This window comes from Pantherophis guttatus, chromosome 3 (assembly GCF_059756535.1).
Source record: "Pantherophis guttatus breed Tessera chromosome 3, ASM5975653v1, whole genome shotgun sequence".
In the NCBI taxonomy this organism is placed as follows: domain Eukaryota; kingdom Metazoa; phylum Chordata; class Lepidosauria; order Squamata; family Colubridae; genus Pantherophis; species Pantherophis guttatus.
The window spans coordinates 23,923,467-23,951,414 of NC_142065.1; the positions used below are offsets into that span (position 1 = coordinate 23,923,467).

General features: G+C 37.1%; 1 protein-coding gene, 1 long non-coding RNA gene and 3 other non-coding genes across 21 annotated transcripts in view; all 5 read right to left on the reverse strand.

The window, feature by feature from the left end:
* Positions 1-2,278: 2,278 nt before the first annotated feature.
* Positions 2,279-6,829, reverse strand: LOC117663575 (uncharacterized). Of its 2 annotated transcripts, none has more exons than XR_015732982.1 (5): positions 6,244-6,829; positions 5,037-5,157; positions 3,634-3,703; positions 2,917-3,503; positions 2,279-2,382 (listed from the first exon to the last, which is right to left on the reverse strand). It is a non-coding gene; the product is annotated as an uncharacterized LOC117663575 (long non-coding RNA). The 2 variants fall into 2 exon arrangements; XR_004590747.3 differs by having other exon boundaries at positions 6,233-6,375.
* On the reverse strand, positions 3,780-3,871 carry LOC117664421 (small nucleolar SNORD12/SNORD106). Its single transcript, XR_004591049.1, has one exon. It is a non-coding gene; the product is annotated as a small nucleolar SNORD12/SNORD106 (small nucleolar RNA).
* Positions 5,232-5,322, reverse strand: LOC117664419 (small nucleolar SNORD12/SNORD106). Its single transcript, XR_004591047.1, has one exon. It is a non-coding gene; the product is annotated as a small nucleolar SNORD12/SNORD106 (small nucleolar RNA).
* LOC117664420 (small nucleolar SNORD12/SNORD106) lies at positions 6,481-6,575 on the reverse strand. Its single transcript, XR_004591048.1, has one exon. It is a non-coding gene; the product is annotated as a small nucleolar SNORD12/SNORD106 (small nucleolar RNA).
* Positions 6,830-9,842: 3,013 nt separating the features above from the next.
* Positions 9,843-27,948, reverse strand: part of STAU1 (staufen double-stranded RNA binding protein 1) — a 33,416-nt gene continuing 15,310 nt past the window's right edge. For 2 of the 16 annotated variants that reach the window (XM_034413818.3, XM_087889108.1), the window contains 13 exons: positions 27,625-27,781; positions 24,605-24,743; positions 22,401-22,566; positions 18,167-18,265; positions 16,467-16,697; positions 15,905-16,042; positions 15,073-15,219; positions 14,642-14,714; positions 13,397-13,713; positions 11,961-12,083; positions 11,529-11,614; positions 10,939-10,994; positions 9,843-10,849 (listed from right to left, as the gene is read on the reverse strand). In XM_034413818.3, coding sequence (XP_034269709.1) covers positions 10,842-10,849; positions 10,939-10,994; positions 11,529-11,614; positions 11,961-12,083; positions 13,397-13,713; positions 14,642-14,714; positions 15,073-15,219; positions 15,905-16,042; positions 16,467-16,697; positions 18,167-18,265; positions 22,401-22,566; positions 24,605-24,743; positions 27,625-27,781 — 1,740 coding nt within the window. In that variant the 3' untranslated portion in view covers positions 9,843-10,841. The remainder of the gene's footprint in view (positions 10,850-10,938; positions 10,995-11,528; positions 11,615-11,960; positions 12,084-13,396; positions 13,714-14,641; positions 14,715-15,072; positions 15,220-15,904; positions 16,043-16,466; positions 16,698-18,166; positions 18,266-22,400; positions 22,567-24,604; positions 24,744-27,624; positions 27,782-27,948) is intronic. The other 14 variants (XM_087889109.1, XM_087889110.1, XM_087889115.1 and 11 more) reach the window with 7 other exon arrangements.

The following is a 27,948-nucleotide window of genomic DNA, read 5'->3' on the forward strand; positions in this document are numbered from 1 at the left end:
CTAACTTCAAATCCCAGCCAGTGTTCTGGAATTCTGAGACTTGAAGTACACACATTTTAAAAATTGCTAAGGAGAAACATCACATTAAAGGTAAAGGTTCCGCTCGCACATAAGTAGTTTCCGACTCTAGGGGGCAGTGCTCATCTCAGTTTCAAAGCCGAAGAGCCAGTGCTGTCCGAAGAAGTCTCCGTGGTCATGTGGCTGGCATGACTAAACACTAAAGGCATATGGAACACGGTTACCTTCCCACCAAAGGTGGCCCCTATTTTTCTACTTGTATTTTTTACGTGCTTTCGAACTGCTAGGTTGGCAGAAGCTGGGACAAATAAGGGGAGCTCACCCCATTATGTGGCACTAGGGATTCAAACCACTGAACTGCCAACTTTCGATCGACAAGCTCAACATCTTAGCCACTGAGCCCCGCGCCCCTTAACATCACATTAGGTGAGCTTTAAACACTGATGTAAATGTTAATCATGACCTACCTTAAGAGGGGTGAAATCTTGTGAAGGAGTGCTAAATTTTCCATATTTAAATAACATCTACTTATATACAAGATGATAATTTTGAAAGCAATAGTTAACTGTGAACATTAGCATCAGATAGAGAAGGAAACTTTTCAGCTGTCTACCCTGATGTCAAAACTTTTCCAAAGATCCCTGGATTTACAAAGCATAAGGGAGCCAATAGCCAAGAGACAAAGACAACTGGGTATTTTATGACTTGGAAGATCACAAATTTGATGTCTATGTGATAACTAAAAATTAAGTTGTGTTGCCGTGCAGGTTTTTGTATACTGTATTATTAAACCATTTTTGTCTTCCTATCAAAATTTAAATTATATAAAGGGAAAACCGTCATTATAGAACGGTTTTAGAATTGTAAAAACAAGTTTGCTGCTTCACTAAGGATGCATTTAACATTCAGTCCAATGCCTGGCTCATCCTATAATCCAGGGGTCCCTGACCCCTGAACCAGCTCCAGGCCATGGCATGCCAGAAACTGGGCAGCGCAAACCAGCCCCATCCCTAGGATGCAGGCAGCACATGAACCCACACCCTCTCCAGTCCATGGAAAAACGTTTCTGTGGAACGTTTGGTGCCCAAAAGGTTGGGAGCCGCTATAATCCATTCTTGATGGCATTGGCTGCATCTATGTAAAAACACACTTATTTTGCCAGCTTCTTTGTGAACATGAATAGCAATTAAGCTCCAATCGTCCTCATACTCAGAGGGCTGTTTAGATCTACACTCTCAGCAAAAACGTACCATTTTACCCAGTGCAGCATCTCAGACTGCAAAGAAGCACATGCGTTCTTCTAGGAACACAAATAGCACCTACTTTGGTTATCTGCCATGTCTAATGTTGCAGTCCGGCTTATACACATCAGAAGAAAAATTCTCTCAAGGCACCTGGGCAAACTGACATCTGTCTTTAAGCTGCCTAAAGTCATATATTAGATGGGCAGCTATATAAATTGGAATAAATTTATCCCCAAATTTATTAAAAATAAATCCCAACCTTGACTGTCAATGATCTTACATCAGGACACCATTTCAGCTTAATATGCAAATACTGTCATTTTGACATTCTTCCTGCAAAGTTCTCAGGTTACAAGTTATCTGTGCTGTATCAGTTGTATAACCCAAGAGCTCATTTTATCAGCGATTCAGATGCTGAACTGGCACTGGAGAGATCCAGATTCTAGCCCACTTTCAGCAGCTCAATGGGTGACTTTGGGCCAATCATTCTCAGTCCAACCTACAACACTGGGGGGAAATGAGAGAAAGCACTATGTATGGTGTCTTGCTGGGAAAGATTGAGGGCAAAAGAAGAATGGGACAGAGAACGAGGTGGCTGGATGGAGTCACTGAAGCAGTCGGCGTGAGCTTAAATGGACTCCAGAGGATGGTAGAGGACAGGAAGGCCTAGAGGAATGTTGCCCATGGGGTCGTGATGGGTCGGACACGACTTCACAACTAACAACAACAATGGTGTCTTGAGCTCTTGGATGAAAAAGATATCTAACAAATTTAAGAAATGTGGGATCATAGCTTAAATATCAACCTACTTTTAACTCAATTGTTCCAAGGTTCTGCTACTTGATGATGTCATACTACAGTACAAACTGTCCTACCAAGATACATCCTTTGTTAATTATCCCAGCAAACAACTACAGCCCCTGCTCATACGGGGCCATCTCTGAATGTATGAACTGGGAGCCTGCCTCAGCAGAGAGAAAAAAACTGAGTTTGTTCTCTATTGAAGACTTACACCGTTTAATGTTGCTATAGTGCAAATTATTTATTGAGCATCAACATTGAATTCAAATTAACTTCCAGGCAACATACTGCTCGTAAACATCACACGGCAGTCGAGAATCTGTTTTAAAAAAAGGAAAAAAATGTTCAGAATGAGTTTAAGGTAGCAGAAATGACTAAAAACCCTAAGTACTTTCCACCAACAACTTACTGTATTTTTTGGATTATAAAACATTTTGTCTCCCAAAAGGGGGTGAAAATGTCTGTGCGTCTTATAGACTGAATATTGCTGAAGCCCCGCCTGCCCACCATTTTTTGGCCTCTGCATACCCTGTTTTCAGGCCCATTTTCGAGGCTTTTTGGGGCCTGTTTTCGAGAGTTTTTTCGGCCTGTTTTTTCTGAGTGAGGGCAGGAAGCTGCCCACATTAGTAGTGCAGTTAGTTTGTTCGTATGACCAAGGTTGTAATCAAGGGCTCTGTAACATAGCAAGAAATGAACTGTGGAATTTAGGGACAGTTCGCAGACAAATCTCAGGGAGAGCAAGCTCCTGTGTAACATTAATCTTTTTCAGATATAGGGATTTTTTATAGAAGATTGCAACACCACCCCCTCTACGATTTTCACGGTCAGACCACAAAACGTGATAATCACTTACTGTAATAATGGAGTCTGGAAAGGATACATTTAACCACATCTCAGACAAAAATAAGGTCGAATACAGTTGCATTTAGTAGCAGGAGGAATTCGGGTATTTTGTATGTGAGGCTTCTTGCATTAAGTAGCTTGCATTTGAGGTCAGTAGGGGTTGACCTGGAGGAAGTTGGGGGCATGCATTCCTAGTTCTGGTTGTTGGGGGCAATTGTTGAGACGCAGGATCTGGTCTTGTGTTTGATGCAGTTACTGCGGTAGTCTATGTACAGGTTAATCTCTCCTTGGTCCTGGCGTCTTTTGAGCTCAGAGCGGAGCTCGCAGGCGCAGGCATGTTGTAGGATGAACAGGTCGGGCCGTGAACGAAGTTTCTTATGGTTTGTGCAGCTTTTGGTGAGGGAGTTTACTGTGGAGATGAATTTACGTTTGCTGGCTTCACTTTTGCAAATGACTCTGCAGAAGCGTGGGGCCACCGAGCCATCACTGTTCTTGAAGTCAGGGCCATCACGGGAAATGTTGATGATTTCATCGGGAGAGATGGTTGATGCCTGGAAGTTGTTGATTATGGACCAGTAAGAGAAAAGGCACCATTATCTGTATCAAATGAGATATGGTAGCCCATCATACATACAGTGGATACTTTAAAGATATAATATATACTGTTCCATAGTAATTCTATAAAAAAGGTATGAATGCACACATTTGTATGCTAAGTAAAACAAACCTTTCTGGACCAGCAATCCCAGAAAAATGTGATGCAGCTTCTTTCATCACCAGTGCCAACCACCACTCTCCTGAAAAATAAACCACATGAATTAAGATTTCCTTCTGGCTTCAAATATAAAAAAGTGCAACATTAAGACTTGGACATCAGTGGAATCAGGCTATTTGGCTAGAACACATGCTTGATCAGCATAGTCGATATGATGGGGAAAAAAGAAATAGTCATCATGTACCACTGAGCTACACGTTTTGCAGTCCTTTTGTCTTAGAGTACCTGGACTTTCAAGCACGCTTGATAGGAGACTATCACATAGAATATCTATTATCTTTTGATTCCTTCAATTACAGTCTGATTAAGTTCTGTGGCAGTTTTAAAAACTATACAAATCTGGCAATTGCAATCAAACTCTTAGTCAAAGTATTAATTTTATAATTGAGGTTATTTTACATGCAACACTGCACCAGTTTAGCACAATATGAGCCCCAGGCTCATTTCTTACCCTTTTTCTTATGAGTCAATGAAAGCTTTGTTTTCAACGAATGCCCAATGCAAGCTTACACAAATTCTAAGCAGTTTAAATCAGGAGTGGAGAATTTCCCAGGTACTGCTCATACTGACTAGAGCTAATGAGTAAAAGCCCAAGCATCTGGAATACATCACATTGCCAAAACAATGGGCAGTTCAAACAAGCCACAACCAAACTCTGGCTTGTATCCTTCTCCATTCACTGATACAGTTCTCAGCGGAGAGAACTAAAGAAAAATGCTGAATAATTAATGATTTCCTAGGAACTGCCTTTTCAGTCAATTTGCAACAAATGTGTGCACCTGAGCCAGCTTTATGAACAGATTTTATCAATCTCAACTAGAATTTCTAAGTTCTTTCCACTCACTTTTTCTCAAAAGTGCATTGAACCATTGAGAGTGTTAAGAATTTGAGTTCAACTTGAAGCTTTTAATGCCTCTCATTCTTTAACTGCAAAAAAAAGTAATGCAGCTTTTCCAAAACCTTTAAAACAAGGTTGACCAGATAATTCATATGCTGCACATTTTACAGTCTTTATCTGTAAAGTTGTGTTCTCCCATGAGGTCCTGGAAGAGGCAGAATTTGCTATAGAATATTCTATGGTACAGTCTCCAACAAAGTCATTATATAGGGAGATGCAAAGCATTCACTTCCAAAGGACTCCAAAATGCTGCTATTTCCTCTAGGACCAGGTCAATACAACCCTTCTGGTTTGAAAGTTGTTCTAGAACTAAATTGTCTTGAAAACCACCTGTCAGAACAGCATTGCCCAGGAGGGAAATATAACATTTCAGAGTCCTTCTGAATGTTCCATTTAGGGAACAGGATACTGAGATTACTTTTAATAAGTAAATTTAATAACATAAAAACATTCTTACCTCTACATTTACTGGATGTGCTTTTAACAACCTGCTCAATTTTTCTTAGGTTTACGTGACTCCTCTTTTTCATCGATCTGGTGCAAGAATCCTGCTATTTCTTCATTGATTCATTTGAATCCTAAAATGACACAGAAGACCCATCAGTTACATAATGGGCTGGTCTGCCTGCAGAAGAATAAGCAGGTACCCCCAGCTGATGTATCAGACAAAGACTGGCTAATACAGTAAGATCAACAGTATCGCTCTGATGGGGAAAAAAGCTTTAGTCATCATATACATCAGCTCTAAAAGTACATTAGAGGAGGGAGTATTCCCAACCATAACTGCAATTTCCTTATTTCAAAGTTTCCCCCCTATTTGCTAATCTAGCCTTCACAAAGGAAATTATTTTCCAAAGCACCAGAGGGCAGGACAAGAAACAATGGTTGGAAGCTAATCAGAGAGAAGCAACCTGGAATTAAGGAGAAACTTCCTAACAGCGAGGACAATTAACCAGTGGAACAGCGTGCCTCCAGAAATCGTGGGCACTCTATCTCTGGATGTTTTTAAGACTCCAGTCACTTATCTGAAATGATACAGGTTTTCCTGCTTGAGCAGGGGGCTGGATTAGGACCTCGAAGGTCTCTTCCAGCTCATTCTATTCTAAAATGACATGTAAACAACAATTTACAGGTATTTTAAATTATTTAATTAAAATGGTTATCCACCAATGCATTATGTTTTCCAGATTGCTTTTGAAAGGATTCCTATGGAAATTTCAGCAACCCAAAATGTAAAAATTAGCATCTATAAAGTACTTTTTAAAAACTCTGCTTACAAAAATGAATCAGCTAATATGCAAGGTAATCAAACAAGCTTTAATCAGGATTTACAAAAGGAGATAAAAACAGGAACATCATTGTGTCCTCAATAGAAAATGCTTTGTGGTGCTGCTTAAAAGCATAAAGCTTGGCAGGGAATGCCTCAGTGCCATCCACCCACTGAATGGAATGGTTTAGAGCCACTCTTCACATCAGCGTTTCACAACCTTGGCAACTTTAATTCCCAAAAATTCCTCCGCCAGCTTTACCAAGAAAACTGCAGGGATACATATAGGCAGTGGCCAGGAGTCAAAAACCTCTATATGGATCATTCACCCTTCACTGTTGTAAGTTGGTAACATGTTTCTGCATCCAACTAAAAATAATAAGCACCTGAAACTCACATGTCCCTTTTTTTAAAAAAAATGTCCCGCCACAGAACTGATGATGGCACTTTAGGTGATTCCACATCTTTCAACTTGGGCAGTTTTGCAAGAGCTTCCTCCATACATCCTTCGCTGAATTCTTCCCTTGGCCTAAAACACAAAAAAGATCCAAGATAGAAACATTATTCCACATCCTTAACAAAAGCAAAGTGTTGTCAATTCCCAGCCAGCCCCCTTCTTACTCCCCGCGGTACAATCGGTGCAGTCAGACAAATTCTGGCTAACAAGCAAAGAGTTCAACACTTCCGCTCTGATGGGGAAAAAAGTCTTAAGTCATCATGAGCACCAAATTAAACCTTCAAGCGCCAAGATCGCATCCTGGGAAGGAGAGTACCGTGAGAGAAGAATGCAGGGGGAAGACTCCTAAATACGTTTTGCATAATCTTAAAGGAAAGTAAACCGGGATAATTTAGGGAGAAAAAAAAGAAAAGGGGAGAGGAGAAATGGGTGAGGCAGCTAAAACCTCGCGAACAACGAAGAATGTGGCAGATGGCGACGGATTGCCAAGCTCCACCGTCCACAGACATCCCACCTACTTACCTTTGAGAAAGTCTCCAAAAAGAACGCGTGCGTCTGCGTCGCGTCCTTATATACACTAGAGCAGCTTGGTGCGCATGTCTGTCCAAGGTATTCTGGGAAATGTAGTTTTTCAAAGGCCCTGGTGTAAGTATGTTAATACTTCCGTGCTTTTCTTTGAGAGGTAGGTAGCTGGTGTTATGGGGACCAATCACACTTGAGGATTTAAATTTTAGAGCACCGCTTTAGCTTTGCAACTTTGATTTGTAGACCCTGAACGTAATACTACGTGGTTTAATCACGCTGAAATACCGCATTGATCGTTAGAATTGGCAACGGGCAATGATCCTTTATTCCGATGGCAAACGCGCAAACACGTTTAGAGAAAACGTGGCAAATATGTAAGGATTTATTCTGCATAAGACTAGTAGTAAGCTCAGTCGCGTTCGCTTACTGAAGAATATTTCTCGAAGTTCAATAGAAAACATACCTTTAGTAAGGAACACAGACTTTATGGGTTATCATATCGTTTATTGTGAGGGTTATCCTATTTTTGCACAGTCAAAAAGAAAATATAATAGAGAAAGTCGTTAAATAAATTCAAGGGCAATACGTTTAATGGGCTGTGAGACCAGTGTAAATCTTGTTTGCTTCTCAGAGCAACCACAATCCTGCTACTGCATACCGAAGTACTCATAAAAAATTAAAATCTTATAATACATAAGCATCTTTCTTTTAAAAAACAACAACCAAACACTGCTGTGTGAAGTTATCTGTTCTGTTCTACATTTTAAGAAAGGTAATGCAAAATAGCGCTGCCTTAAGTCCCCAGAAAAAGTTGAATGGGAAACATTCAAAGGAGTTGGATAGGAAGCAGCATCCATTGACATGAATGATTAAGGCAGCGTTTCTGAACTCTGGGGTTGGCTAGAGAATTCTGGGAATTGGAGTTTGCATGTTAAAGTTGCTGAGATTTGAGAAATACTGGGTTAAAATTGTTGGACCAGGATGGGAGACCCAGGTTCTAGTCTACCCTAAGCAACAGATCTTTGCTTAGAACAGTGGTTCTCAACCTGTGGGTCGCGACCCCTTTGGGGGTCAAATGACCCTTTCACAGGGGTCGCCTAAGACCATCGGAAAACACATATTTTCAATGGTTTTAGGAATAATTTTATGGTTGGGGGTCACCACCACATGAAGAACTGTATTAAAGGGTCCTGGCATTAGGAAGGTTGAGAACCACTCGCTTAGAAGATCCTGCAAGGAATTGTACAGGTGTTTTAACAATTTTAAAAAATGTTCCTTAGGGTTATTGTGCTAGCAAATCTGTGATTGAATTCATGAAGCTCTTAGGCATGAACTGAAAGCCAGAAGAATCAGTGATGCTGGGACTCTCATACTATGTCTTTATTAAATGCAAAATGCTTCATGGTTATGGAAGCAGGTAATAACGTTACACTTTCATATTTGCAGATCCCAACCAATATAGATTGTACTGTCCTCCCAATAAGGCATGAGTGTCAAATTCACCGCACGTTGCCGTCATGTGACGTTTCACATTTTTCCCCTTCACAGAGCTGGGGTGGGCATGGCCTGCGTGTGATGCATCCGGCCTGCAGGCTGCCAGCTTGACACCCCCGCAATAGGGCATCTTCCAGATGTGTTGGATTGTAGTGTATCTTACTTAACTAGAGACATGGAAGTGCAGCTGAAGATCTCCTTTGTAGCAAAGATCCAAAACATTAATCCAATACCAATATCCAATAGTAGTAGATAAAACTGAGAGACTAAAAGGAGACCCAAATTCAAGTCTACCCTCATGAATGGAGGTACTGGATGACTTTGAGCCTTTATCAGCCCATTCTTTTCACAGGATTATTTTTGTGAATAGATGTTTGGAACATGGACAACTATGGATGGGAAGGAAAGAAGGAAGGAAGAAAAGAAAGAAGGAAGGAAGGAAGTCAGTTAGTCTTAACATGGATTCAGATTACCTAATTCAGGGGTTCCCAACCTTTTCTATACCCCTAGAACGCTTCTGATATATTCTTACAAAAGTAAATAAAATTTGAACTTCTAAACCCAAGTTTTCACCCCTCCCCTGAAATATTGTCTTGCTCCCCCAGGGTTGGGAACCCCTGATTTAGGTAATTCAACCATTGCATCCATTTTGCTTGGAAAGGGTTTGAGAAAAGCAAAGTAATTACATATGTGGTATCTAGTCTTTCAACTATCTCTGTGAATAAAAGGATGGCACCAAGCAAGGATATGCCAATTTATCGTAATTAACTTAGATTGCTCCCACTGATCTCTATCTGAACTATTTAATACTCCAAGGGGAATGTATGCTTTGTTAGCATGGTTTACGGTAGGGCTTCTCTTACTTTATAGTAACTCTACTTAGGTTCAACAGATTACATGGTTATTGCAGTTAGTCATAGTTTCCAGCTGGGCCAGTTGTTGCAAAATATTAGCCTAAAATTTGATTGAAGACAATGGACTTCATTTGGAAGGGGCAGGTGGTCTGAACAGGAAGGACTTGTCTAGATAAAGGCCCAAGGGGTTGTTTTCTTCAGGGAACATTGCACAATTCCAGTTTCAGTAGTCACCTTATTAATTATATTTAATTTTAACAAAAACATGTAACATTTAATTTTTGTCCTGGCTTCAGCCACTGTTTGGCATGCTGCTTCTTGTTCATCCCCAATCTTAGATCAGTCTAAGATGATCCCAAGTAAGCAACAATCTGGGCTTCCACTCGTTTCATATTTTGGAAGGAGATTCCTGTTTACCTCTTTAAGAGTTAGAATGTATTTTTAGAAAAGTATGTATGTATTGTGTGTGTGTGTGTGTGTGTATACGCTATGCTTAGTATTTACAAAGGTATATATAATTTTGAATAAATTGTTTAATAACTTCACAACCAGTTATGATGTATTAGTTTTAAATTTTCACTCATTATGTTACATTATTCAAAACCTGCCACAGTTAAAAAAGAAACTTTTTATCGACATTTAATAAAAAAACAATTTCTCCTCTTGTTTAGTATTTACCATTTATTGGACAAACACTACGTTTTACTTACATTCCATGGGGAGAAAAAATTCCAGCGTAAACAATGAACTGAAGCAGTACTTAACTTGCAATGCTATCGTGCTTTACCTGGACCATATGCAAAAACTTTATTGCCCACATTGCTGTGGGCAATAAACACAACATCAAAAGCAACACAGTTTATATATAAACATAGGTAATTTTTTTCAGCCCTACATGGAGATGTAATTAAACAGTATAAAGCACTCAGGAAAATCAATCTGCAGCTTTATATGCACTACATTGAGATCATATCCTGTACTGTACTGAGTTGGTGTGCCTTTATATACAGACACACACACACATTTTTTAAAAAACAAAGATAAGCGACCATTTAAGCTTCTGTTGCATTCAGGTTTCCCTCCCTCTTCCCTAACCCATCAAAATATTCTAGAAATCAAAGTGATCAAATGAAGTTTAAAATTCTAAAATGTATAATTATTTCTTCAACTGTCTGAGATTTAGGGCGAGGTTCACCTTACTGACTTTTTGATAATCAAATGGTAGGCACACCTTTTCCAGTGAATTTTTTTTTTTACAATTTCATTAAAAAAAAAAAAAACTTAACACATACATGGATATGATCTTCCCAAGTTAGTTCATAGATAAGTGTGTCAGACAATCAAGTTTCTAAACTGTGCTATAGTTCTAGGTACAATTAAGAAACTTTTAAATGAAAAATTTATAGTGTCATTCAAAACAATGCAATGAAACTAAAAATTTTATCACTGTTTGAAAAGCAACGGTTATGATTTAGACACTACAGTGGGTTGTAACAACTGTAGCACTCTAAAACAGTTAGGTTACATTATTAGGAAGCATTTGATTTTCTCTGGTGCTTTCAGGTTTGGGTCCAGTCAAGCCTGTTTAGGCAGTGGTGTCCAGTGTTTGTCCCAAAGTGTTTGAGCTAGCCGGTTTGAGGAGAGGGTCACTTTCCATTTCTTGCTTCACGCATCTGGAGAAAAAAAAAAACCTTTTTTAGAAGAGAGCCATGTTTTGAACGATGGAAGATTCAGTTCTTCAAAAGTTGATGGTAAGACCCACCTTTTCTCTCAGACAGCAAATTACTGCTATATGTTTGTCCATTTGCTTTACGTGCACTGCCAACAATACAATTAAGTAACATCCGATAAGCAAAACCTACTCCAATAGAGCAATATAATCTACTTCATCCAAAGGGGGTACCTAATTAACATGAACAAAACCTTCAGGGAAAAATGAATGGCAGAATATTTTGCTGTAATCCAAAGAAAGATGATCACAGCAGTGACACTGTTTTAATTGGTGGGTTGTACGTTGTATTCAATGAGATGGGTGAGCATGTCAATTGCTTAAATAAATAAATAATGCTGACGTATAATTTGGGACATATATTTATTTATTTATTTAAAATATTTACATAGCCGCCCATCTTCCAACTAATTCAGGGCAGCTTCCAATCAAAGTTAAAACATATAAAACTATATTAAAACAATAAAATTAAACAGATACACATTTCTTATATTCAACCTCCATTATTTGTGACTTTTCACATAAATACACTAAGGCAAATATTTATACAAAAATTTCCTAAAATAGTAAATAAAAATCAACAGCCCAGATTTTGCAGGATTATGGGAAATGTTTTCACTCACACAGACATTGGTCCATTTCCTGTTCTTGGCATCTCTGTACTTTGTTGGTCCAACTCAGACAGCAACTTTAAGATGTTTAATGCAGCCTGGAATAGGGAAAGTGGCCCGTTCAAATTAGTTATATAAGAAGAGCAACTATTACCATATTTGATTAGAATTTTATTAGACAATGATACTGGATTTGCTGGGAATCAAATAAAAATAGTTCCTCTGATGATACAGAATTAGCACATCCTTAAGTTTTCCCACTGAAAGTTGGGAAAGTACATTCTTGTGGACAAATCTATTGTAGTTTAAATTGTCCAATACTAACTTTTCTCTGCAGACATCTTTCTTAGAAGCAGGATAAATAAATACAAGTGACAACTGTTCTTTTCTATCACAGTGTGAAAAGGGGAGGTATTGTACAATAAATACTTATAGTACACTTACCATATCATGGCAAGATTCAACATCTTTTCCAATTCCATGGCTGATCAGCGGTGGCTGAGAGGAACAATTTATAAGAGATACAAATTCATTCTTGTTGTTTTTGGGGAAGTCTTTGTACTCCACCTTACAAAGGAAAAAATGATTATTTTTAATTGTGTCCCTGATCTTTTTTCTGTGGTGAGTGTCCCAACACTTTAACCAGCAGAAATTCAAGAGATTCAGGCATATTAAGTACTGTCATACTGAAAAGTAACTGCAGAGTTTTTTTTTTTAAACAAAAACTCATATCCAAATACAGTGCAAAAAAGTAGGAGGGGAGACATTTAATTAATAACTAGTAAGACATTGCAAGAGGAAACGTGTGTTATGGTAGCAAAATAATCAGCACTCATAGAAACAAGAAGCACTGCACACAATTTTAAAAATTAAGAAATCTGGTAACTTCTCATGCAAAAGCCCAGTCAAAATTGAGCTACCTCAACGGGTTTGATCCATGCAAAAAGTGTGTTTTAAATTTTTTAAACCTTAATAGGACAATATGGAAGTTGTAGGAGTTTTAGCCTATGGTGCTAGACTGCCAGCCCATCTTACAGCTGAGAATCTCAAATAACTGGTAGTGATGTTAATAAGGACCCAGTCCACAAGGTGTTATGATGTGGGTAAAAATGTGAGTTTTATAATTCTATAATTCTATTAAAAGTTTGTTCCACATTAGGAGCACCCCAAGAGTGAAATCTTTCCCTGCAATGGTCTCAAGATTAGCAAGAGCTGATTGGGTAATTAGATAGAAGTCAAACTAATTCAAGATATAAATAGAAAAATTTAAGAATCTCTCAACTAACAAGTCCTCTTGGAAAAGTTTTATGAAAGACCTTGCTACATCCTAATCAGGATGGAGGCTGATCAACTGCAATGCTGAAAAATGAGTTGGTAAAGGGAGAGCGCAAAATAAAATATAACAAGATAAAGTAGCACAGGAATAGCCTCCACAGTCATCTATGCTATAGACCAGTGATGGCTAAACTTTTCTGGACCGAGTGCCCAAAGTGCGTGCGCATGCATGTGCGTACACCCCCTCATGCATGCATATGTGCCCCCCCGCATGCACCCCCCTTGTGCATGCGCACATGGACCCGCATGTGCACGCAGAGACCTGAAGACCAACTGGCCAGTGGGATGCGTGCACGCATGTGTGGTAGAGCAGGGCGGAGCTGAACTGGGGCAATGGCTCGCGTGCCATTTGAGAGGGTGTTGCATGCCACCTCTGGCACACGTGCCATAGGTTTGCCATCACGGCTATAGGCCAAGATTACTCAGAAAAACCTTCACAAAGAGAGGCTGACTTAAACCCTCTTCCAAAACGGTTTGTTGCAGAGTGAGTTGTTCAACTACCAAGCCCTACAGAGACGTATTGAAATAATCCACTTTTAGTTTACCTGGATTCCCTGAACACCAGAAAGGTAATCCAACTGTTCAGAGGGTCTCGTGAGAGGCCCATGGGGAACATGGCCCAAGGAACTGTTTTTTATAATGGTTTCAGCAGTAGGAGAAGTGCCACCATATAATAGCTCTCTTGCAATCATGGCTGTCACTGTAGCCTTGGCAGGATTGGGGGCTGCTCTACTGAACTCTTTGGTGTGATGTCCTTGATTGACTCCTACAGCCTGTGCAACCTCAGGGACCATGGGAAGAATGCCAGCAGGAAGCTGCTGATGGCTGAGATAAGGCATCCTAAATTCATCCTCTTTATTACCTAATAAAGAGACAGAATACAACAGTGGAGATTTAACAGGCAAATTTGCTTACCTGGAAATTGGCAGATCATTGAATATAAAGTCTGAAAAGATGTTGCAAATCAAATCCATTTTTCCCAAAACAAGAGTGAATAGTTCAGGGCTAATATCATTTTGAATGATTTTCAATGCTGATCTTCTCAAAAGACTAGAAGCAGCTTACAAAATTAAGGAAAATGCATTTTCAGGATACAATGCAAGTGATCTGTCAATCCCTCATTTTTTAATCAGAATGGACCAAATTCAATTTTTAAATTTATAATGAATTCCCTATTAATTCAGTATATTCTTCAAAAAACTAACTTGATTTAAAATGAACCTGAATGCAATGTATCATGCTTTAAGTTATGCTTTATGACCCACATGGGGGAGAAGCAATTTTACAGCTTGTGCATACGTAATGTAGTTTAGAGACTGAATCAATAACTGGAAAACCATCAAAAATATTTGTTTGAAAAACTGTCTATTTCTGATTAATACCTACTTAACTATCTGATCTCTGCCTTTATGTCATTGAGAACATTTATCTTTCACTGCTGCCAATAATCTGTTTTTATTTGAGATTATCTTTTTGTTAATTTTTGCAGAGCAAATAGTATGACAAACTATATAAACACACATACAAGTAATTCTAATGTATCTTCATCTAATCATAAGCATCTACGTAATAACCAATGTACTATCTCTTATTTTTCAAAACAATAACATATTTATCCTCTTAGATTCATGTTTTCAAATTTATAGTATTTATAGAATGTATTTATATTTTGCTTTAAATTGTTTTATATCAACAATTTATTATAAGTTTTTATTTCTTGATTTTAATCATTTAAATTAATCCACTTAATGTAATTATTATAGAAGTAAAAGAAAATTAAGGTCACTTACTACTAGAAGTTTCTTCGGACCCAGGTTCAAAAAAAGTTACTTTTCTTCCATCACCTGGCTTTTTTACTGGCGTCTAACAGAAAATATATTCAGATTTATTATTGTATTAACCTGAATGCAGAAGATGAGACTCTAAGTCAAAATAATAAATTTCCTGTCTTGTTTTAATATGCTTTCACAACTCAGCCTGGTCATTTCACATTTGCTTTCCCTCTACTGTGAATACCAATGAAAGCTGTAATTTCAATCGTCTTGTGCAAAAAACATTGGAGATATATATATATATATATATTCTTTCTTATTGGTCTGATTTTTTTATGGAAAGTACCTATAGTTAGCTGGAGTTGAGTGTTCATTAAATTTAGGTATTACTTCCTAATAGTACTTTATTACTTCCTAATAAATAACGATATCAATCAATCTTGTATTACCTTTTCTTCTGTCTTTAGTGCTGGTTTTGGGGGCTGTGGTTGGGGGACTTTAAATCCTAAGAGCTCCAGCATGTTTTCAGCTGCGTTGCGTTTGGCTACTTTCTTGTTAGTTCCCATTCCTTCAGCTGTGTGCATGCCAACTTTCACCTAGAATTACAGAAAAAACAAAGTTTTTTTTCCAATTTGTTTTGTTTTTGCACTTTTGAATTAGTCTTGACTCCTGGCAACACAAAAGAGGTTTCTTTCTAGGTGTGAAAGAGACTGGCCCAAAGTTCCCCAGTTGGCTTCAGTGCTTAAGGCAGAACTAGAACTCAAGTTACTTCACTCCCAGTTCAGCTTAATCACCATGCCAACCGGCTCTTGTATCTTTTTATATAAAACAGACACATAGATGATCGTTCGTGACATATTCGTGTAAATATAATCTGACAGAAGAGCTATGTCAAATGGAAAGATAAATTAGTCCACTCACTGCCTTCATCTCATTTATTATATCTGCTGCAGGACAAATAACACAGACAAATCCATGTCATGATCTCCCTTAGAAATTTCTTGCAATGCTGCAAATAAGTCTAGATTCTTAAAATCTCTATACTGTTCTATACTATCCCAATAAGTATGCATACCAAGTAGGTAAATTAATTAAGTATTCTGTACTGGAATATTAACCAGACCTGACCTTCCCTAATTCTGAGCCCAGACAAGGTCAGCTGGATGCTAGCACAGAAAAATGAACTAAAATATTAATATTTAACAGCATTTATGAATTCAATAAATGAATTTGTTAGAATTAATTTATGCACAAAAAAAAAGAGTGCCAAACTGTTCAAACCTGCATAACGAACTCCCGACGCCTTGGCAACCCACGCTCTGTGATGAGCATATACTCTGGCTCTTTCTCTTTCTTTGCTTGTTGTATTTGAGCCAGTCGGCTAATAGGATTCATACCTTGGCCGTATTCAGGACTCGTCTGCAATTTGGACAGAAAAAGCTGACATCAGCTAACAGCTGTCAAGAAAAATTGTAACACAGCACAGTCACATTACACACTCTTAAGGATCATGGGTGCACTTTTATTCTTGATTTTATAGAGACCTGGATAATCTGAAGGTGCCAAGCAAATGTACTTACCACATCACATTTATGACCAACTTCTGCATAAGGCTAAACATGCAGGCCAAACAAGAACAAGAAATGCCTACTTAGCAAGTCTTCATTGAAAAAGAGTTAGAGAACTTGGCTTACAGAGGGCAGCAAGCACATATAGCAATGCAAGCGTTATAGGAGTAGCATAATGACAACAGCAACTGAGAGTTACAATATTCAATAATGCAAGCCGAGATTCCTTTGCTTCACCTCTGAAATTTCCTTGGATAGTTGTAGTTTTCTCTCACCTTGACTATTGTTTTCGTTTTCTTTTTGATTCGTGGCTTCATTTTCTCAACTGTAGGAAGGGGAGGCAGCTTCTTCAACTCCTCTAGGACTGCAATAGCTGCATTCTTTTTTGAAATCTTCTTGCTCTTGCCTTCACCTTCACCCATGAATTCGCCCACCGATACCTTTGTTACAAAGCTCTTCATATGCGGGGGACCGCTCTCCCGGGTCACCTGTTTCAGAGGTAAAAACTGAGTGAAAGCGTGATAAACACTTATTAAAAATGGTAAAGTACAATAGTTGTAAAAAATTTCATTCACAAGAGCTAAACTGAAATTTGTGGGGGAAGTATTAAGGGGCAATCAATCGGCATTCTTGATAGACAGGACTAGGACATAATTGTATTTTCAAAACCTGTTTATTATAGCAACCCTTCAGATTAAAGTCTAAACACAGATACATATCTACACATTTAATTGCATGGTTTTTGCTATCTTATTGTCATTGTAATAAATTTAGTCACTTATGATGTAAATATTTTGACCAGCACAAAATTTTAAGTTTTTTTTTAAAAAAAAAATAAAACTACACTTGGGCATGCATTAAATCAATATCCGAATATTAATTCACAATGAAGAATCATATGCTATTGCTAAGAGATACATTTGAATACTCTTTTATACTTTTATATTTCATGCAAACAATATCAGAAATATAGTACTGTGCATTCTTAAACATGAATATATGTGACCTTTTAAAAACTGTCATGCCAATATCATCCAACAGTTGTGATCTTTAAATTCTAATGTTCAAGAAGTATCGAACTCAATGGCAGCATTTGGACATCACACTAAAACATAGTTTTATTGATGTGCCTGAAATCAAAATGAGTCAAAGCTTCCCATCTTTTTTCCTCTACTATCTCCACTGCCAGAAATAGAAATTCAAACTGTGGTTTTTGTTGTGGTTGATCCACAGTACAGTAAACTACTTTTGGGCATTATGTGTCAACACAGCCAATAGATTCAGCAATCATTCATAAACATCCCTTTGCCGAAAGAGATTTCTGACTTTCCCCTTTCACACTTTGACACCCCCTCCCATTCACACTGCAGTCCCTCCTCAGCTATTCCTAAGGACTTGGAGACCCTTCTGGAATAACATGGGACACACTCTAAGGCAGGGCTGTCAAACTCCCGGCCCATGGGCCGGATGCGTCACGAACTGGCCATGCCCACGCCTGGTTTAGCGAAGGGGAAAAAAGTCCTGATACATCATATGACGCTTCCGTGACGTGAGTTTGACACCCCTGGTCTAAGGATTGCAGCAAAAATCAGGAATTCCACATGCAAGTGAAAATTATCCTCTGCTCATCTTTAAATTTTAAATTCGGGCTAATATATTTGTATATCCTATAATTTAATGAACTTTATTAATACACAGTGAAGTATTAGAACAGGATACTTGTGGCATCTTTCATTCTATTCTATTCTTTATGGAATAATTTAGCTGCTGCCAGCATATTATTTCTTTTAATTTTCATACCTGTAATCTATTAAGAGGGAAAACAATTTAACTATTGGACCCAGGAAAGAAACATACCCTAATACAGTTTTAAAGGTCAGTCAGATCTGACCCAAATGTATTATCCCTGTCAAATGTTTTACTGCCTTCAATATGCTAAAATAAAACCGCTTTTAGAGCAATTAACTAAACCTACCTCAAAATTCACAGGCAAGTTCCTTTTAAGTGCAATCTCAAACACTTGGCTTATTTCAGATTTATTGAGATTTTCATCATCTGGTTCTCTCCCATTTATCTAAGAGAAGAACAATTACATTGAAGAGGCACAGCTGTCATACTAGCTCACTAACAACAAGACTACTACACACAGTAGAGGGTTAGTATAGGAATGTTAAGCATGTCTTTAAAGGCAGATTAAATTGAAGGCTCAGGGATGTCTCACTATGACTACCTAACATGCAAGTGAAGTGCCCAAAAGTTATTGTCTGAAAAATCTGTGAATATTCTGAAAGATGCAGGAATACATACAAGGAAAGGATATTTGATGTATACATGCAACAGCTTGCGGTAAGCATGTAAAAAAAATGGCAAGAAACTTTAGAGTTTCAGCAGGTATTGCTTGTATTTGTATTGTTGCACAATACAATTCAGCATGTATTATGTAAACAAAGACCAATAAGTTTTTTTTTCTATACATATTACCCTTTCTCAACTACTTTCTGAGTAGTTATTTGTAATTATTGCTGTGTGTCCAAGGGGAGCTCTGAACCTGGATTGTTTTAACATTAGTCCTTTGCTCTTAACCTATCATTATATTACAAACTAACAGCAGTATGGGCATTTAAAGCATGTAGAACGGAACACACGATTCTAATAGACAAGGCATAAACTCCTTTCCTTTACTGCAATTGTGAAACTTTTCCAACTGTTTATTCTATACTTAAAATATTAAAACTAACCTTATTTGGGGCAAAATCAATGCAATTTCTGAAACCTGGAAAAATGCCAAGTATTTCTTCAATTTTAGCTAATTGTATATTAAGGAAAAAAAGTATGCAAAAGATTCAATTACTCTGCATATCCTGTTTAGTGCATACTTCATTTTTGGAATTACTACCTATGCTATAGCAATAGCATTTAGACTTATATACTGCTTCATAGCAGTATATAAGCAACACTTTCTGAGCAGTTCACAAGGTCAGCATATTGTCCCCAACAATCTGGGTCCTCATTTCACCCACCTTAGAAGGATGGAAGTCTGAGTCATACCCAACACACACTCTTATTTTAAAAATATAAGGAAAAGAAAAAAAAACCCCAGATTCGTAGAATGCTGAAATTTGAGCCCAATATAAAGTTTCCAAGTTTCCATACTTGGCACCAAGTTTACAATTAAACATGTTGAAAATCTGGCAGAATTAAAGGCAGATAATAATTCTGCACACATCTCAAGAATTTGAACTGATAACTGTCTTCAAATTTTTTAAGTATTACACAAAATGGAACTAATTATTTTTTTTCCAGCAGAGGAAAAGACTTGGACCAAGAGGTTCAAAATTCAACAAGGGAATGTTTCAGGAAGAATTTTCAAACAGTACAAGCAGTGAACAAATTAACTTAGAAATCTGTGGACTTTATTAGTAGTTTAACAGATTTCTTTTGTCAGCATGAGGCTAAACTAGGTTATTTAGGACATGGCTTACATTTTTTTTTACTCCTTTTCCAAGTTTCAGAGAGATTTAAAAGAATTTTTAAGCAAGTAAGAAAACTTACTGTAGTCATCCTAACTTTAAATGTACAAGCTTTGCTACAGTCCAAGCCAGCAATGTTAAATCTCATTAATATAATCCAATGTGCTACATCATATTTGAAAATATAATCACAAAAGTAATTCTAAAAAATGGGTAGTTCAAATCAATACCTAATTTTCCAATACAGACTACAGTGATCAATTTGACTGACTACCTTACGGTTGAACTGTGGAATTCTTGGTGCTCTCTGAGCTTGATTATATGTTTGCAGATGTTTCCATTATCCAACTAGGGTACATGAGTCTGCACATGAGCGTGGGGCTTTGTTTATACTTATAGAAACTTGCTGTGTCAGTTTTGATGGAAATGTGCTTTCCTCCTTGTTCTAGCTTTTATATTAGAATGGTTTTGCTCTCTGAAAGCATTAGAAATATATAGGCAAGAAAGACAAAGCCTATATTTCATTTTAAAAGCCAGGACATTTATTTGTCAGAACTCTCTTTATTCTCAATTCCTGAACAAATTTTCCACTGCAATTTAATCACCTGATATTTAAGCAAATCCATGCATATTTCTATATATTTCAGTAATACTGGCAAATAAGATGCTTGGGAGAATAATTATTTGTTCAAGCAATTCTGAATAAGGGAGACCATGAGAGAAAGTCAGGTTATGAGACAAAGGTAATAGATGTTTTATATCAGCTATTTTTATGCTGTCCACTTAAAATCAAATCAAGCAAGCTTCTGCTCATACATAGAAGGACTTTAAGCCTAATTAAAATCATTACGGATACAGAAGCCTGAACACATTGTTCAGGCAACTCATAGCAAGCAGCTATATGCTACACATGCTCTTCCACTTACAGCAGCAAAACAATATTGCTATGCCATGCAATGGTACACATCACAAGCACAACCTCCTCCCTTTCAAATTAGTTTCATGCAAAATAGCTTCATACAGGATGAAGGGGATCATCAAGAAAGCCGAAGCAAACAGCAATTCTTTAGAATTATACTGCTACAAGGTAATAATGAAGTGGGTAGACAAAGAAAAAACAAGTAGGATTGATGCTATTTAGAAAGTGTCTGTATACGCATAGCTTTTCATACAGAGGATGCTTTGAATACAGAAGTGACAAGTTCACAGATTTTGATCTTAGAGTTTAGAGGAGTTTGATAGCAATGTTAGACAAGCACCCTACCAAAGAACCTGTAGAACTGCTATCAACTAGCACATTACTAGCTATAGTAAGAAGTCCTGTGGTACCTTAGCTTAACAAAAGCAAGTTTCTAGAGATCACAGGCCAGGAAGTGCACAATACTTTTCATATAGGACAGTACTCATGCATCTGATAAAGTGTACTGTTATCCACAAAACTAATGTAATAATGAATGTTGTTAAACTTCAAGGTGCCACAACACATTTTAATATGCTGCAAAAATACTAATGTCTCTCTAAAAACTAGTACTAGGCTAAACAGGCAGCTTCTAAAAGTACACCAAATTAAACAATTATACATCAATCGTCTTTCACAAATGCATGTGGATAGTACCAATAATTCAGTTCTGCTGCAAACAATTACATTTTTTTTCCTGTAAACTAAAATATAGAGCTCAAATAAATAATAGAATTTTGTGGTGCAGCTTAAGTATTGATAATTACAGAAGGATTCAAACCAGATAATTAAAAAAGAGACAACCTTATTAATAACTTTTGACCAGCATTGCATGAAATAGAATTACAGAATTCTTGGCTGCTATGGTTATTACTTAAATAAATTTCCTGGGAGAAAGTATCCTATTTCTGCAATGCTTTATGACTTACCAACATACTGCATTTGGATGGGTTTACTAGACACCTTTTTTGCCATCAATGTAATTTAGTTACCCACCGATTAGGATAATTGGTAAGGTACTGGCTTCAATGTTGTTCAGTTTTGATAAAGTGCATCATATGCTAGCCACAGTAGTTCATAAACAAAGCATGATTTTATCGAGTGAACTCATCAAAGTGCAATTTTTTTTGAATAAACGATTAACAAATGTAACTTAACACAGTATGTAAATCCAGGCCTAAGCTACAAGAAATAGAGAGAGAATGTTTCAACACTGGGCAATGTAAAAGCCTATGAATACTGAAAGATAGATTCATGCTAAGCCAGCAGTGTTTCCTATCCTGCTAATTTATAATCAATTCTCAAGATTACTGTCCCTGACTAGCCACACACTAGAATAGATTACACATCCATACTGAATGTACTACTTTTATCTTTTAAGCTCTCTTGGAAGACCACCAGGCCCCAATATACAGCCTAAAGATACTTTAAGTAAACAAAAGTAGTGTTTTGTTTATTGTGCCTATAATAAAACAAGTTCTACTTGTTAACATGTTGATTATTCTGCAGTCAACCTACATGTCTCTCAGATGCTGTAACAGCAGATAACAGATTTATTTTTGATTAGCTAGAAGTACATGATGGATTCACTATAGCTAAACTGGGAAAGCCACCACAGGAACAGGATAAATGTCCCTACCAAAAAAAATCATGTAAGTCTTCAAATATCAATGCCACAGCGTTTGCACAAACTTAAACAGAACAACCCTGTTATTTTCAATGAACTTCAAAGCATAATCAAAAGCTTTGAATGGACTTGGATAATGCTCCAGACATACTACCTCTGGTTTCTCAGGCAGGGGCTCGTTTTGCAGGATTTTCAGTGCTTTAGCAGCTGCATCATGCTTAGCAGCCTGTCGTGTTCTACCTTTCCCATGAAACTGCTGTCCCCCTATAGAAAGCTCTACTTGATAGAGCCATGGTGCTACAGGAAATGGATAGAAGTACCTAAAAACAGAAAGATTTTACATTTCAGATTTCCAGTCCACATGAAGTTACTCTGCCAGGAAACAAAGTTTAAGAGCTTACAATAAAAGCCAATACTGAACCAAATGCACAATGGTTGGCCCTTCCATGTTTGAATGACAGACTATAGCACACACTGTTATCAGATTATCCAAACTGGTTCACTTCAGAAACATACAAGAATGGCAGCTCACAGAATTCCCAGCCAATTTGGACAAGGGAACTCTTAAGAGTTGCCCCTTTGGAGGATTCTTAGTTCAATACTGTATAATTACAGAATTGTCTCCACATAAAGCCAATAACAAACAAAAACATCATGAATCCAGCCCAAACGTATTTTTTTTCATGTCTTTAATACATTCCCCGTCTGATTTTGGTGTAGAACCAGTGATTTCTCTAAAACATGGGTGACATCCATATAATTCTTTCAAAGCTTACATGCTGTATTGAATTTAGTGTGTAGGTTTGTTTTCTATAGTAAAGAGTGGATGTGTTGCAAAGACCTGTTGTCCCAACGTTCTCCTTCAAGCCATCCTCACAATGAAGGAAAAATCTACTTCTGAAATTATAATCTGAAAAAACCTATACTGCCTGGCTCCAGAGCTCATAATGTAATAGAAAAGAAGCACTTATAAAACCCATGGGTAGTAATCATACTAAGACCATCTCACCTAACATTCAGGACTGTAATGTAGCTAATAAAGCTAGAGAAAGGCCAATCTAGCAGTAAGACATGTGTGAATACATTTGCACAAAACTTGTTTCATCCACAAAAGTGGGCAACTAATGGCTCGCCCATGACTCCATCAAATTTAGTGTAAAATGCTCTGTAAACTGTATTAGTTGGCAGATTTTTCTGGGTTCAATTCACTGGTTGACAATTTGCTTCTTATAATAACATATAAAGCTTGGAATGGTGTGGGGTCATCTGAGGGATCACCTTTCCCCGATTACGGGTCCCATCTATCAAAGAGTGCCATCTGATAGACCCAGGAGGAGATCTTTTTCTACCATAACCACCACTCTTTGGAACATCATCCCCACCAGAGGTTAGATTGGCTTCAACACTGCTGGCCTTCTGAAAGGCACTAAAGACATGATTCTGTTAAAGTGCCTGGGCATCCACTTCCTTTGTTTACTTGTTTATTTGTTTGATTTGTTTGCCGCCCATCTTGCTTCAAAGCAACTCCGGGTGGCTTTATAAACATCAAACTTACTAATGTAAACATACTAGCATTAAAGTTATTAATAAATTCCCAGCACCCTCTTGTTAATTTGAATTATTTAATATTCATTTTTAATCCTAGTATTTTTGCTGGAGCGTTTATTCTGGTACAAGGTGGAAAATACCAAACAGTTTCTCTGAATACACATGGACAGGTGATTTTTAAAAAGCTTAGGATTTTAAATGTGTTAAGCGGTTCTCACTGGAAAGAGCAAGTCTATTGGCCCAGGACAACAGGAGACAGGCTTCAATGCTGGGGAAAGAGGGTATATTATTCTTTTCAGAACACTGCAAAGCATGAGGTTCTGTTCAACAATATAACACATGCTTTGCCCACTAAGTGCTATTCCCAAATAACAAAGAGTGCAGGTTTTTTCCACCCATATTCTGTTATCTTAATATAGTTTGGCTCTCAGTTTTTTTTTGTTTGTTTGTTTTTTTTTGCATTTCCTATCCAAAAAGAGGGGAAAAAAGCTATGTCAGCTCAATCATCCACCTATTATCATATTTATGCTTGGAAAGGTTGCACCATTAAATTTTGAAGGTAAATTACAGTGCTCTAGCAGTGACTTCATCAGAGTGTATTTCAATAGATTTCCATTAAGTATATATTTAGTTAATTCATGCATAAACTTGCTGTTTCTGGGAAGACCATTGGAACATAGTCACTTTGAAACGAGATGGGCGGCAAATAAATTTCATAATAAAAAAAGAAAAAGAAAATATTCTTCAGAAGCAAAACTGTTTTGGGTAACGCAGGATTTCACTATATAAAAGTGCTGAGGTATGACTTACCGTGGGGGATAAGCACCGCCTCTCATATTGTAGTTGTAGGTGGACCTCATCTCTGTGTAAGCATCTATAGGCTTGTACATAGGTTTCTTTCCCAATTTCATACAAAGCGCATTCAGCTCCACTGTGGGGGTTACACTATCTAAAACAAAGACAGAGCAAGTGTTAAAAGTGAAACTCTTTCGTTTCATGCAATGCTGAGAACACGTAACCTGAGGGGGCTTTTGGGGGTAGGGGGAGAAGAACAAGACTTCTATGTAAAATGATGGATAGTAACTATATTGCAAGTCTTAATGTAAATTTGCTAAGGGAAGATACTTGTTTTAATTAAAAAGTGTTAATGGAAATGATATCTCAAGACATTCTTCCTATATAGCACATAGGTTGCCTGATATTTGTAAACAGTATTCAAATACAAGCATTTAATTAGAAAGTCTTGAACTGCATGGGCAGGGGGGGAAAGTACAGCAGATATTGAAAGTTATATATTACCAAGGAGGTTTGCATTATATATGCTTGATTAAACACAAATGCTTTTTTTCACTTCACTGAGTATAAACACATGGCTCCTTTAGCTTGCACTCAGCTCTGGCATAATAGCCAAACATTTCTTGTATGCATATTATGACAATGTTTGCAAATCAGAATTCCACATAAACCTAAAGAGTAATAAGTAGGCTTCTTCCAAGGATACTAGTGTTTTCTGAGGCATGTATTTTTGCTGCAACCTAGTACATATCTCTGAAAACTCAAAGAGATACATGGGAATGAATGAGACTGCAGCATATAAATGAAATTCTCTGGTTGCCAGCTAAGATCTCAAAACCCACATTGAGAGTCTCAATGGATTATTTTGCCTTGACTAAATATCAATGTTTTATTGTGAAAGAATTATAGAATTATCAAAAAAAGCAAGAGTTCAAGGCTGAAGTTCTAATTTCACAGACAAAACCAGCAGATCATTAAAAAGCCCATCTAGTCAACAGCTTTACATTAACAATAGTTACCAAGCAATATGAAATACTTTAGGATAAAGAATTAAGAGTAAGGATGAACAGGACGTAGGCTTACATACAAAACTTTCAGTGCCCCCAGAATACATTGCCCTGGGTACTTCAAACAGTAATTTTTCTTATTTTATAGCCTCAAAACTGTTTAAAGCAAAACAGGAAAAGAGACAAGGAGCCAGATATGGAAGGGGACAATTACAGAGTTAGTTGAAGATAGTTTGGCCTTAATGGGCATGTAATTGCAGTGCAGGAACAACAGAGGGGAAAAAACAATGTTATCCTAAGGTCAGCATCCAAAAATTATACAATCAGCCCTGTAAATCTAATGAGGCTTTCAAAAATCCATTGTTAAAGGATTATAAAGATGGTCCTTGCTTAATGACCACAGTTGAGGCCAGCATCTCTGTTGTTAAGTAACACACTCATTAAACAAAACATCACTTGAGCACAATGTGTTTACAATGTTACATGTCACATTAACTCTGCTTGTTGGAAAATCAGCTGCGGAGTCCACAAACGATGATCATGTGACCATGGGATGCTGCAATGGTTGTAAATGTTTGCTGGTTGCAAAGCAGCTAAATGTCAATCACGTGACCATACAGATGTTGTGACAGCCATAAATGTGAGAAGTGTTCATAAAGTTGCTTTTTCAGTGCTGCTGTAACTGAACAGTTGTTAAACAGTGCAGTAGTTTAGTGAAGTCTATTTGTATATGGTTGTTGTGGGGAAAAAAGGAGATAAGGGCATTGGCTTACATAAAAAGGAAGGATAAAATAACAACAATTTAATTCCTTTAACATGAAACCGAAAAGCCCACAACATTCCTAAAAGAGCACTTTGTTTCTTAGCCTAAGTTTTCAAGATCAGCTACTTCATGTTCTTAAACACTGCTTTGTGATTTCAAGGAAAGCAAAGACAATTTATGAAAAACAAATTCTGCAGTCATCTTCTAAACTTGGCATTACAACAACAATAACAGGCAAAGGCACACTATAAATGATCTAATTTTCAAGTTAGTAAAAGAACACATCATGCTATATACCTTAATGACTCTGGCAGCAGTAGGCTAGATTTTAAAAATTTATCAGGTTACTCAATCAAACAAAATGTTCCCCTTAAAGCTCTTATGTTTCTGATATTTGCTGCTTGTGATTTAAATATGCACAGTCACATACACTGACATGTAAATCTGAATTGATTTGCAATTGTCAACCTGAACTGGGTCAAATAAATAGAGATCTGGCCATTATTTTTTCCTATGAAAGAGTTTCTATCTATTTAAACAGACTTGAAAATTATCAGTGAATCTTAAAAGGTCATGAATGGGTTTGATACTTTTTTTGTTCTGTTGTAAAAAGATATTGCCTTGATTACATTTCAAAATAGGATCAAATAAGATACTGAATCATTCAGTAATGGAAAGTCATACATTTGAATACTTTGCAATTTTATAACTATTTTTATTTAGTCGTACTTGCTGTTTAGCAAACCTATGTGAAAAAGTATCATTTATACCACTCCAAATGTTCAGTTTTAATGTAGTCTATCATAATCAGTATTTTTTTAAAAAAATTTCTTTGTTTTTAAACATAATTGGGTAATATTAATATATGTGATCTACTTCTGGAGTTAAATGCTAAATAAATCAATGGATAGAGGAATTCTTGTTAACTGAATTTCACATTTGTAAATGAAAAATCAATGTGATCATTTCAAAGTTGAATATTTACATCTGTCAAACAGACAATTCATTTTTACATAGTATGAGTTCAGTTCTATCTAGCAATTACCATACTTTAATTTATCATATACATCTATTTCTCTGACACTAAAATGCCAAGAAAAAAGAAAAAAATTGGCAAGAATACTGTCTGTTTTCTTAAAGCATGTTAATGTAGCACAAGATTATACTTTAATTTAAAAGCAAAAAAGCAAAATTCTCAAGTTCTGGCAATAATCTATGTGTCACTGAAATTTCTACCTTTCTTACGACAGCAGCTCATACTGTACCTGGATTCTTTCCTTCATTGCGAGATGGGCGAGCTGTAGGTTTAGGAAATCTTGTCCCTTCCAAAGCTTTGGCAGCAGCTGCATGTTGAGCTTTCTTAATACTAGTTCCTTCAGCTTCCCAATGCTGGTCCCCAAGAGTCAGCTGCACTGTAAACACCTAGAAATGAAAAGTAAGCTTTAACTTTCGCTGTCTGATCATGTATAGATAATATACTGTATATATGGTGTTCAAACATAAAGGCTAAAAGTTGTAAAATCCATAGATCATTAGTATAACACAGTGATAATTTAACTCTAAAGTTTAGGATTGCTGTATAGAATATG